The 12192-nt window shown below is 42.1% G+C and overlaps 1 protein-coding gene across 6 annotated transcripts in view; it reads right to left on the bottom strand.

Annotated features, from left to right (window-relative positions):
- The window catches only part of RECK (reversion inducing cysteine rich protein with kazal motifs), a 1181658-nt gene that overhangs the window by 611394 nt on the left and 558072 nt on the right, over positions 1-12192 (bottom strand). For all 6 annotated transcript variants that reach the window (XM_077269439.1, XM_077269433.1, XM_077269437.1 and 3 more), the window contains one exon: positions 6524-6721. In XM_077269439.1, the coding sequence (XP_077125554.1) occupies positions 6524-6721 (198 nt within the window). The remainder of the gene's footprint in view (positions 1-6523; positions 6722-12192) is intronic.

Raw genomic sequence — 12192 nt, 5'->3', positions numbered from 1 at the left:
GAAGGGAAAGAGCGCAATTTGACTTTTTCAATGAAAAATTGGCTCCAATCTTTAGCGGACACCATGTCGTGTTTGGAGAGCCCCTGTGTACCTAATGATTGGAGCTCCCCCACAAGTGACCCCATTTTGGAAACTAGACCCCCTGAGGAGCTTATTTAGATGCATAGTGAGCACTTTGAACCCCCAGGCGCTTCACAAATAGATCCGTAAAAATGAAAAAGTACTTTTTTTCACAAAAAATTTCTTTTAGCCTCAATTTTTTCATTTTAACATGGGCAACAGGATAAAATGGATCCTAAAATTTGTTGGGCAATTTCTCCTGGGTACACCGATACCTTACATGTGGGGGTAAACCACTGTTTGTGCACACGGAAAGGCTCGGAAGGGAAGGAGTGCCATTTGACTTTTGAATGAAAAATTAGCTGCAATCATTAGCGGACACCATGTCGTGTTTGGAGAGCCTCTGTGTGCCTAAACATTGGACCTCCCCCACAAGTGACCCCATTTTGGAAACTAGACCCCCAAGGAACTTATCTAGATGCATAGTGAGCACTTTGAACCCCCAGGCGCTTCACAAATAGATCCATAAAAATGATAAAGTACTTTTTTTCACAAAAAATTTATTTTAGCCTCAATTTGTTCATTTCAACATGGGCAGCAGGATAAAATGGATCCTAAAATTTATTCGGCAATTTCTCCTGAATACACCGATACCTCACACGTGGCGCTAAACCACAGTTTGCGCACGCGGCAGGGCTCTGAAGGGAAGGAGTGCCATTTGACTTTTTGAAATTAGCTCCAATCGTTAGCGGACACCGTCTCGCGATTGCAGAGGCCCTGATGTGCCTAAACAGTAGAAACCCCCACCAAGTGACCCCATTTTGGAAACTAGACCCCCAAGGAACTTATCTAGATGTGTGGTGAGCACTTTGAACCCCCAAGTGCTTCAAAGAAGATTATAACGCAGAGCCGTGAAAATAAAAAAAAATCATTTTTTTTTCCTTAAAAATTATTTTTTAGCAAGCAATTTTTTATTTTCACAAGGGTAACAAGAGAAATTGGACCCCAAAAGTTGTTGTCCAGTTTGTCCTGAGTATGCTGATACCCCATATGTGGGGGGGAACCACTGTTTGGGCACACGTCAGGGATCGGAAGTGAAGTAGTGACGTTTTGGAATGCAGACTTTTGATGGAATGGTCTGCAGGCGTCATGTTATGTTTGCAGAGCCCCTGATGTGCCTACACAGTAGAAACCCCCCACAAGTGACCGCATTTTGGAAACTAGACCCCCCAAGGTACTTATCTAGATGTGTAGTGAGCACTTTTTCCCCCCAAGTGCTTCACAGAAGTTTATAACGCAGAGCCGTGAAAATAAAAAACTTTTTCTTTTCCTCAAAATTGATTTTTTAAGTCAGCAATTGTTTATTTTCCCAAGGGTAACAGGGGAAATTGGACCCCAAAAGTTGTTGTTCAGTTTGTCCTGAGTACGCTGGTATCCCACATGTAGGGGTAAACCACTATTTGGGCACACGTCGGGGCTCGGAAGGGAAGTAGTGACGTTTTGAAATGCAGACTTTGATTGAATGGTCTGCGGGCGTCACGTTGCGTTTGCAGAGCCCCTGATGTACCTAAACAGTGGAAACCCCCCACAAGTGACCCCATTTTGGAAAATAGACCCACCAAGGAACTTATCTAGATGTGTGGTAAGCACTTTGAACTCCCAAGTGCTTCACAGAATTTTATAACGTAGAGCCGTGAAAATAAAAAATCTTTTTTTTTCCCCACAAAAATTAATTTTTAGCCTCCAATTTTTTATTTTCCCAAGGCTAACAGGAGAAATTAGACCCCCAAAGTTGTTCTGAAATTTTTCCTGACTGCGCTTATGCCCCATATGTTTCGGTAAACCACTGGTTGGGCACACGTCGGGGCTCGGAAGGGAGGGAGCACCATTTGACATTTTGAACGCAAGATTGACTGGAATCAATGGTGGCGCCATGTCATGTTTGGGACCCCCTGATGTGCCTAAACAGTGGAAACCCCTCAATACTAACTCCAAAACTAACCCCAAAACACCCCTAACCCTAATCCCAACCCTAACCATAACCCTAATCACAACCCTAACCCCAAAACACCCCTAACCCTAATCCCAACCCTAAGCATAACCCTAACCACAACCCTAACCGCAACACACCCCTAACCCCAAGCCTAACCCTAACCCCAACACACCCCTAACCCTAATCTTAACCCAAATTCCAACCCCAACTCTAATCCCAACCCTAAGTCTAATTCCAACCCTAACCCTAAGGCTATGTGCCCACGTTGCGGATGTGTGTGCAAATTTTTCCGCACCGTTTTTGAAAAATCCGCAGGTAAAACACACTGCATTTTACCTGTGGATTTCCTGCGGTTTTACATCTGTGGATTCCTATTGAGGAGCAGGTGTAAAACGCTGCGGAATCCGCAAAAGAATTGACATGCTGCGGAAAATACAACTCAGCGTTTCCACACGGTATTTTCTGCACCATGGGCACAGTGGATTTGGTTTTCCAAAGGTTTACATGGTACTGTACAATGCATGGAAAACTGCTGCGAATCTGCAGCGGCCAATCCGCTGCGGATCCGCAGCCAAATCCGCGCTGTGTGCACATACTGTAATTCCAACCCTAACCCTAATTCTAACCCTAATTCTTACCCTAATTGCAACCCTAACCCTAGTTCTAACCCTAGTTCTAACCCTAGTTCTTAACCCTAACCTAGTGGAAAAAAATATATATTTTTTTTTCTTTATTTTACTATTTTCCCTACCTGTGAGGGTGATAAAGAGGGGGTTATTTACTATTTTTTTTATTTTGATCACTGTGATAGGTTGTATCACAGTGATCAAAATGTACCTCGGGAATGAATGAATCTGCCGGCAGGCAGATTCGGCGGGCGCACTGCGCATGCACCCGCCATTTTGGAAGATGGCGGCGCCCATCTCTGAAGACCGCCGGCAGCGGGAAGGATGCCAGGACTCGGGAGGCACAGAGGGGGTGAGATCGGACAGCGGGGGGAAGGAGGACAGGCGGGGGGACGGAGGACAGGACGGGGGGACGGAGGACAGGACGGGGGGGCGGAGGACAGGACGGAGGGGAGAGGAGGGCTGATGCAGCGGCAGATCGCCGCTGTCAGTCGGTGGTGGGGGTGGATCGCGGTCTCCAGACATGGCCGATGATATTGCAGCATCGGCCATGGCTGGATTGTAATATTTCAGCAAGTTTGACTGGTGAAATATTACAAATTGCTCTGATTGGCTGTTTCACTTTCAACAGCCAATCAGAGCGATTGTAGCCACATGGGGGCAAAGCTACCCCCCTGGGCTGAAGTGCCACTCCCCCTGTTCCTGTAGGTCGGGTGAAATTACAGTTAACCCTTTCACCCAATCTGCAGGTACACGATCATTGTGTGACACAGCATATGCGTCACAGGTCGGATTGGCACCGACTTTTATGATGCATAAGCTGTGTCACAGGTCGGGAAGGGGTTAATGCATTGGGAAGCTCCGAAAAAAAAAAACGCAAAAATTCCGCACAAAAAAAAATGCACCAAAAATAAGCAAAAAACGCGAGAAAAAAGTGCGAAAAATGCATGCGGATTTCCTGCGGAAAAAGTCCGGTTTTGTTCAGGAAATTTCTGCAAATAATCCTGACGTGTGCACATAGCCTTAAGGTTAGGGCTGCATGGATACTTTGACTGTGACAGACCAAAGATTACTAGGTATTTCAGTATATAGTGAGTCCTAGGGGGTTCTGAAACCACATCAAGCAAGTCGCAAGAAGTCAAATTGCATCAGATTTTTTGCGACTTGCTTAGCGCATTAGATATACCCCCGGGGTTGCAAAGCACATACATGCATTCATATTGTGCTGCAGTGTAGTAGCAACACCTAGCAAACTTTGGCTGCACATCAGGTGTCATGTCCGAATTCTCTGCATAGTCGCAGCCTGAATTGTAGATGATAAGCTCTAACGAGCAGGGTCGTCATTATTTTTGCTTTAATTATTGTATTATGTTTAAGGTTGTTACTTATGATTTGTATATGAACTGTTGAATTGTAAAGCCCTGCGGAATATGTTGGTAATATAAATAAAGATTATTATTAAACTAGCTGAAGAGCCCGGCGTTGCCTGGGTTAGTTATAGCACCTCACTTCTCTTATTTTCCCATCACGCCTCTCATTTTCCCCCTCACATCTTTCATTTTCCCCCTCACATTTCTCATTTTCTCCCTCACTCCTTTTATTTCCCCCCTCACTCCTCTCATTCCCCCCTAACACTTGTCATTTCAACCTCACATCTCTCATTTTCCGATCACTCCTCTCATTTTGCACTCACACCTTTTCATTTTCATTTTCACCTCACACCTTTTCATTTTCACCTCACACCTTTTCATTTTCACCTCACACCTCTCATTTTCACCTCACACCTCTGATTTTCCCCTCAGTATATACATGTTTGTCATCTCCCTTATATATAGTATACACCTGTATGTCATCTCCTGTATATAGTATATTCCTGTATGTCATCTCCCCTGTATAGTATATACCTGTATGTCATATCCCCTGTAAATAGTATATACCTGCTCTATGTTATCTCCTCCTGTATATTGTATATACCTATGTGTCATCTCCTCCTGTATATAGTATATAGTCATCTCTTCTGTATATAGTATACACCTGTATGCCATCTCCCCTGTATATAGTATATACCTGCTGTATGTCATCTCCTCCTCTATATACCTATCTGTCATCTCCTCTTTTATATAGTATATACCAGTATGTCATCTCCTCCTGTATATTATATAGTATATACCTGTATGTCATCTCCTCCTGTATATAGTATATGTGTGTCATCTCCTCCTGTACACAGTATATACCTGTATGTCATCTACTTCTACATATAGTATATATCTGTATGTCATCTCCTCCTGTATATAGTATATACCTGTAAGTCATCTCCTTCTTTATATAGTATATACCCGTGTGTCATCTGCTCCTGTATATAGTATATACATGTGAGTCATCTCCCCTGTATATAGTATGTACCTGTTTGTCATCTCCTGTATATAGTATATATGTGTGTGTCATCTCCGCTGTATATAGTATATACCTGTGTGTCTTCTCCTCCTGTATATAGTATATATCTGTGTGTCATCTACTCCTGTATTAGACCTCGTTCACACGTTATTTGGTCAGTATTTTTACCTCAGTATTGGTAAGCTAAATTGGCAGCTGGATAAATCCCCAGCCAACAGGAAGCCCTCCCCCCTGGCAGTATATGTTAGCTCACACATACACATAACAGACAGGTCATGTGACTGACAGCTGCCGTATTTCCTATATGGTACATTTGTTGCTCTTGTAGTTTGTCTGCTTATTAATCAGATTTTTATTTTTGAAGGATAATACCAGACTTGTGTGTCTTTTAAGGCGAGTTTCATGTGTCAAGTTGTGGGTGTTGAGTTGCGTGTGGCAACATGTATGTAACGACTTTTGTGAGGTGAGATGAGTTTTGTGTGGCGACATGCGTGTAGCAACTTTTTGTGTGTCGAGTTGCATGTGACAGGTTAGTGTAGCAAGTTGTGTGCAGCAAGTTTTGCGCATGGCGAGTTTTGTGCGTGGCAAGTTTTATGTGTGGTGCATTTTGAGTATGTGCAAGTTTTGTGTGAGGCAACTTTTGCATGTGTTGCAACTTTCGTGCATGTGGCAATTTTTCCGCGTGTGCAAGTTTTGCGTGTGGCTAGTTTTCCATGAGGTGAGTTTTGCACGTGTGGCTAGTTTTGCGTGAGCCTAGTTTTGCATGTGGCGAGTTTTGCATGTGGCGAGTTTTGAGCGGTGACTTTTGTGTTTCGACTTTTACGTGGCGAGGTTGGTGTATGTGTGGTGAAATGTGTGCTGAGGGTAGTATATGTGTTCAAGCCCGTGGTAGTGTGTGGCGCATTTTGTGTGCGTGTTCATATCCTCGTGTGTGGTGAGTATCCCTTGTCGGGGCCCCACCTTAGCAACTGTACGGTATATACTCTTTGGCGCCATCGCTCTCATTCTTTAAGTCCCCCTTGTTCACATCTGGCAGCTGTCAATTTGCCTCCAACACTTTTACTTTCACTTTTTCCCCATTATGTAGATAGGGGCAAAATTGTTTGGTGAACTGGAAAGCGCAGGGTTAAAATTTTGCCTTACAACATAGCCTATGACGCTCTCAGGGTCCAGACATGTGACTGTACAAAATTTTGTGGCTGTAGCTGCGACGGTGCAGATGCCAATCCCGGACATACACACATACATACACACACACACACACACATTCAGCTTTATATATTAGATGTTAAAACTAAGATTTGTCATTTGAGAAATACAATATTTTTTATATTCAGCTCTATTTCTCTACGTGTAAAATATGAGGACCAATTTTAATTTTCTGATGGAAATGGACCCATTAACGATGTTTAACTGCTAGACAGCTCAATTGAGCAAAATGATAACTTACTGTCGCTTGCATTTCTCACTGGGTAGGACTGTGTGTAGTTATTTACACACTCCATGAGTGGCGGACTGATGGCTGCACAGTAATTTTCCACTGCTTTTATCTGGGATGGTCCTGGAGATGAATCAGTTCGAAAGATAGCTTGGCAATATTCTCGACAGTTAGTGTGCCGACCAGCATAACTACAGCATACAGAACCCACTGAAAAGTAAAAAAAAAACAATAATACACTTTTAATCCATCACTTTTAGACCAAGTATCTAGATTAGTTACTGTAAATATGGAGAATACTATTATACCATGTAGTCCACAATAAGCATTTTCTAAAAAATAGTAAATAACTGTATATTAAAGATATGACATTATTACAGAATCTTACATTAAAGTCACAAATAAAATGCTACACTAGCGTACAAAGGTCAATAACAAGAAGCGCTGGTAAAAAAAAAGGTCTATACCCGTCACGCTTGCAATGATTACTAATTATTCACTATCACCCTAAAAGACAGACCACATTCTGCAGTGTCTCTGGTTTATGCTTCTCTGTACAATACAAAGTATTAGTTTTGAATTTAGAGAAGTAAAAGGTTACAAATGGGATTAATCTTTACTTGAATTTGTTAAAGGGGTGGTCCAAAGGCAAAGTAATTTTCCTCATATATCTTTATTTGATGCCATAATCCAAACTATTTTACACATACTTGCACTATAATAATCATCTCTTTATTTATATAGAGCCAACATATTCCGCAGCGCTTTACAGTTTGCACACATTATCATCACTGTCCCAGATGGGGCTCACAATATAAATTCCTGTATGTCTTTGGAATCTGGGAGGAAACCGGAGAACCCAGAGGAAACCCATGCAAAAACAGGGAGAACACTCCTTGCAGATGTTGTCCTTGGTGGGATTTGAACCCAGGACTCCAGTGCTGTAAGGCTGCAGTGCTTTCCACTGAGCCACCGTGCTGCCCCAAAAAATTCCCTATCCTTACCTAGCTACATTAACTGTGATTGTACTTTTTTCGCTACTTCTTTTTTCATGACGCTTCATTTGAGAATCCAGTGCATGCGTTCACTGCCGCAGCCCAGCCTTGAAATGGAATGTCATAAGTGACACTTGTTTCAGGGGCTGTGCACTGTGTGATGGTCCCAATCGCAGCGTGTGCTCTGTTGGCTCAGATCAGCAGTAGCGAGCTAGCAACACAGCACTGTCGGAAGTGACGCAAATGACGTCACTGGTCTCTGTACGCCGATTATTCTGTTGCTAGTTCATTACTACTAATCTGAGCCAATAAGGGAGGGTTATGGAATTTTTAATGCAATTATATTAGAAAAGAGTTTGGATTATGGCATCAAACAGATAGGGATTTAGTACCTTCAGACCACCATTCTAACAAATTCACATCACAACCTGTAGGTGGCCAACATAGAAATATACAGTATAATCATAAACATCTTGCTCCAGATTATAAGGAAATAACACTTTTTTTTTTAACACAAAAAAATAGCAATTCCATGCCATATATCTAGTGAATTGTCGAGTCTGAAACAAAGAAAAACAAGGAGGCTTGTTAGTGCTAACTTTTAATACCGACATATAGTTCAGTGAGAGTCACTGACAGTTATAATAGTTATAATGCGGGTGTTAAGGTAAAAGGTGCTTCATGTTCCTGGGCCACCTACCTGTGGTATTGGAGATTACAATTTTGTCATAAAGCTATATAATACACTGCGTGCAGAATTATTAGGCAAGTTGTTTTTTGGATCACATGATACTTTTTATACATGTTGTCCTACTCCAAGCTGTTCAGGCTTGAGAGCCAACTACCAATTAAGTAAATCAGGTGATGCGCATCTCTGTAATGAGGAGGGGTGCAGTCTAATGACATCAAAACCCTATATAAGGTGTGCTTAATTATTAGGCAACTTCCTTTCCTTTGGCAAAATGGGTCAGAAGAGAGATTTGACGGGCTCTGAAAAGTCTAAAATTGTGAGATGTCTTGCAGTGGGATGCAGCAGTCTTGAAATTGCCAAACTTTTGAAGCGTGATCACTGAACAATCAAGCGTTTCATGGCAAATAGCCAACAGGGTCGCAAGAAGCGTGTTGGGCAAAAAAGGCGCAAAATAGCTGCCCATGAAGTGAGGAAAATCAAGCGTGAAGCTGCCAAGATGCCATTTGCCACCAGTTGTGCCATATTTCAGTGCTGCAACGTTACTGGAGTAACAAAAAGCACAAGGTGTGCGATACTCAGGGACATGGCCAAGGTACGGAAGGCTGAAAAACTACCACCTTTGAACAAGAAACATAAGATAAAACATCAAGACTGGGCCAAGAAATATCTTAAGACTGACTTTTCAAAGGTTTTATGGACTGATGAAATGAGAGTGACTCTTGATGGGCCAGAGGCTGGATCAGTAGAGGGCAGAGAGCTCCACTCCGACTCAGACGCCAGCAAGGTGGAGGTGGGGTACTGGTATGGGCTGGTATCTTCAAAGATGAACTTGTGGGACCTTTTCGGGTTGAGGATGAAGTGAAGCTCAACTCCCAGTTTCTGGAAGACAACTTCAAGCAGTGGTACAGGAAGAAGTCGGTATCGTTCAATAAAAACATGATTTTCATGCAGGACAATGCTCCATCAGATGCCTCCAACTACTCCACAGCGTGGCTGGCCAGTAAAGGTCTCAAAGAAGAAAAAATAATGACATGGCCCCCTTGTTTACCTGATCTGAACCCAATAGAGAACCTGTGGTCCCTCATAAAATGTGAGATCTACAGGGAGGGAAAACAGTACACCTCTCGGAACAGTGTCTGGGAGGCTGTAGTGGCTGCTGCACACAATGTTGATCGTAAATAGATCAAGCAACCGACAGAATCTATGGATGGAAGGCTGTTGAGTGTCATCATAAAGAAAGGTGGCTATATTGGTCACTAATTTTTGGGGGTATTGTTTTTGCATGTTAGAAATGTTTATTTCTAAACTTTGTGCAGTTATATTGGTTTGCCTGGTGAAAATAAACAAGTGAGATGGAGATATATTTGGTTTATATCAAGTTGCCTAATAATTCTGCACAGTAATAGTTACATGCACAAACAGATATCCTCCTAAGATAGCCAAATCTAAAAATAACCCACTCCAACTTCCAAAAATATTAAGCTTTGATATTTACGAGTCTTTTGGGTTGATTGAGAACATAGTTGTTGATCAAAAATAAAAATAATCCTCTAAAATACAACTTGCCTAATAATTCTGCACGCAGTGTAAATATAATAATAAATAATAATAATAAAGCTATCACCTTATGGCTAAATGTGACTTCTCAGAATAAGTTGGGTCAAGGTGCCCAGTTCTTTACCGGGAACATTGGAGGATCAGGACAGTCAGGGCACTTTGGAGGCATGCCAAAAAGACTGTGCTTCCTATTTAATGAATGGGTTTGTAAGTTTGGAGCCAACTGCAAATTTAAGCTCGATTGCTCCTCTTGCGGAGGGGATTACAGCGCATCAGAATGCTTTCAGGGAGTAAAACAAGAAGTGGGTGATAGTACTGAAAAAATGAGTGACACTGGTTCAACTAGCAGAGATGAAACACTTTCTAAATACATACCCAGATAGGGTGGTGGCGGTTTTGGTAGAGAATGGTTTTAGATAGGATTTTAAGATTCCATTCATCGATGGCGAAGTTAAAGGGACTCTGTCACCTGAATTTGGAGGGAACAATTTTCAGTCATATGGGCGGGGTTTTCAGGTGTTTGATTCACCCTTAACTTACCCGCTGGCTGCATGCTGGCTGCAATATTGGATTGAAGTTCATTCTCTGTCCTCCGTGGTACATGCCTGCACAAGGCAATCTTTTGAAATGTTTAGCACCTTTTAGGAGTGGGTAGTGAAGGACGATTCTAAAGTGAAGTCTTTTATTCACTACTTGGATGATTTTCTGTTTATAGGTCCAACTAATTATTTTGAGTGGTCAGTCACCGTTGCTACATACTATGGAAGGATAATCACAAAAATGTCCGTCGGGATCCAGGGGCGCCAGAGGGGATCACCCGACGGATCATTCACACGTTGTTCTATTATCTAGTTGGTGGCCTGGGAGAAGGTAACATACTGTGCTTTTTATTCTGTATTTCTGGGTATATTTTTGTTGTGCACATTGATAGCGCAGACAGGGTTTCTATATAGATGCTATTTGGCACCTCTAATGTGTTTACCGGTCTGTGTTATAGGATGCTTAATTTCTGCTATTTATCTTTATTACAATTGTCTGCACGGTTAGTTTAATTTTCCTATGCATACTGTATTACTAGAAATCTATGTCTAGGGTTATGTTCGGGTGTTCCTCTCTGATTTGGACTGTATGTTTGTGTGTAAATTATCATGTGGTTACTTGCATCTTTTTAACTTTATACTGTATATTAAATGTTACATTTTAATGAATTTTTGGTTGGCTTCATTGAGTCGGCAGTATAATTACTGCTGTCTCAGTTGTACAATACTATGGAAGGAGTAGCCTGCAAGTTTGGCTACAGAGAATGCAAGAAAGAGGTTAGGCGATGATGTAGTGAAGCAGATTGGGAATTGGGAATCAGCAAGATTTAGGACTTACGTGTGCCCTAAGTGGGTATAAATTAGTTGTCTTTTTTTATTTAGAAGAAAAAATCTATTAGAGAAATTAGTTTAAGTACTCTTAAGTATTTGACCAGTGGGGTGGCAGCTGTTATGAACCTTAGTGGTTGAGGATCACAAATTACTCCAGCTAAGTAACAAACATAGGACAAGCTCTAGGGAGGTGGCAAACTGGACTGACCGCAAATCTGAACCTATCCAAACACACTAGAAGTAGCCGGTGAACGTGCCTAAAAATCCTAGACATCTCGAGCCAGCCTGAGGAACTAACTACCCCTAGAGAGAAAGAAAGACCTCTCTTGCCTCCAGAGAAATAATCCCCAAAGATATAGAAGCCCCCAACAAATAATAACGGTGAGGTAAGAGGAAGGCACATACACAGGGGTGAAAGCAGATTCAGCAAATGAGGCCCACTAATACTAGATAGCAGAAAATAGAAAAGGGAATCTATGCGGTCAGTAAAAAACCCTTACAAAATATCCACTCTGAGATTTCAAGAACCCCCACACCAACTAACGGTGTGGGGGGAGAAACTCATTCCCCTAGAGCAACCAGCAAGCGAGGAAATCACATTTTAGCGAGCTGGACTAAAAACATAATGAACGCTGATAATCAAAAAATGATCAAACAAAAACTTAGCTTGTCTTGGAGAGACTGGGAGCAAGGTAGACACAAGGAATTTGAAGAGCACTGAATACATTGATAGCAGGCAAGGAACTGAGTATCCAGGTGGGCTAAATAGGAAACCAACCAGGATAACGAACCAGCTGATGCTGCAACCTGCAGAAAGACAACACTACACAGTACCGCTTGTGACCACTAGAGGGAGCCCAAAAATAGAGTTCACAACAGGCAGCTGGGAATAGCAAGGGAGGGAGCCATATTCTGATGGATTGGTAAACTGGACATGGTGTGGAGTCAATTTCTCCCAAAATTACGATATTTTTTTTTTTAAATCTAGATCGTGCCCTGATATACCGTATTGGTGATTCACATCAGAGGCAAAAATTTGGGGGAGAAGGCTATTTCATGAGTTGATAA

Source organism: Ranitomeya variabilis, chromosome 6 (genome assembly GCF_051348905.1).
Source record: "Ranitomeya variabilis isolate aRanVar5 chromosome 6, aRanVar5.hap1, whole genome shotgun sequence".
Classification (NCBI taxonomy): domain Eukaryota; kingdom Metazoa; phylum Chordata; class Amphibia; order Anura; family Dendrobatidae; genus Ranitomeya; species Ranitomeya variabilis.
Note: the sequence above shows the minus strand (reverse complement) of the source record. Positions and strands in the feature narration are given on the sequence as shown.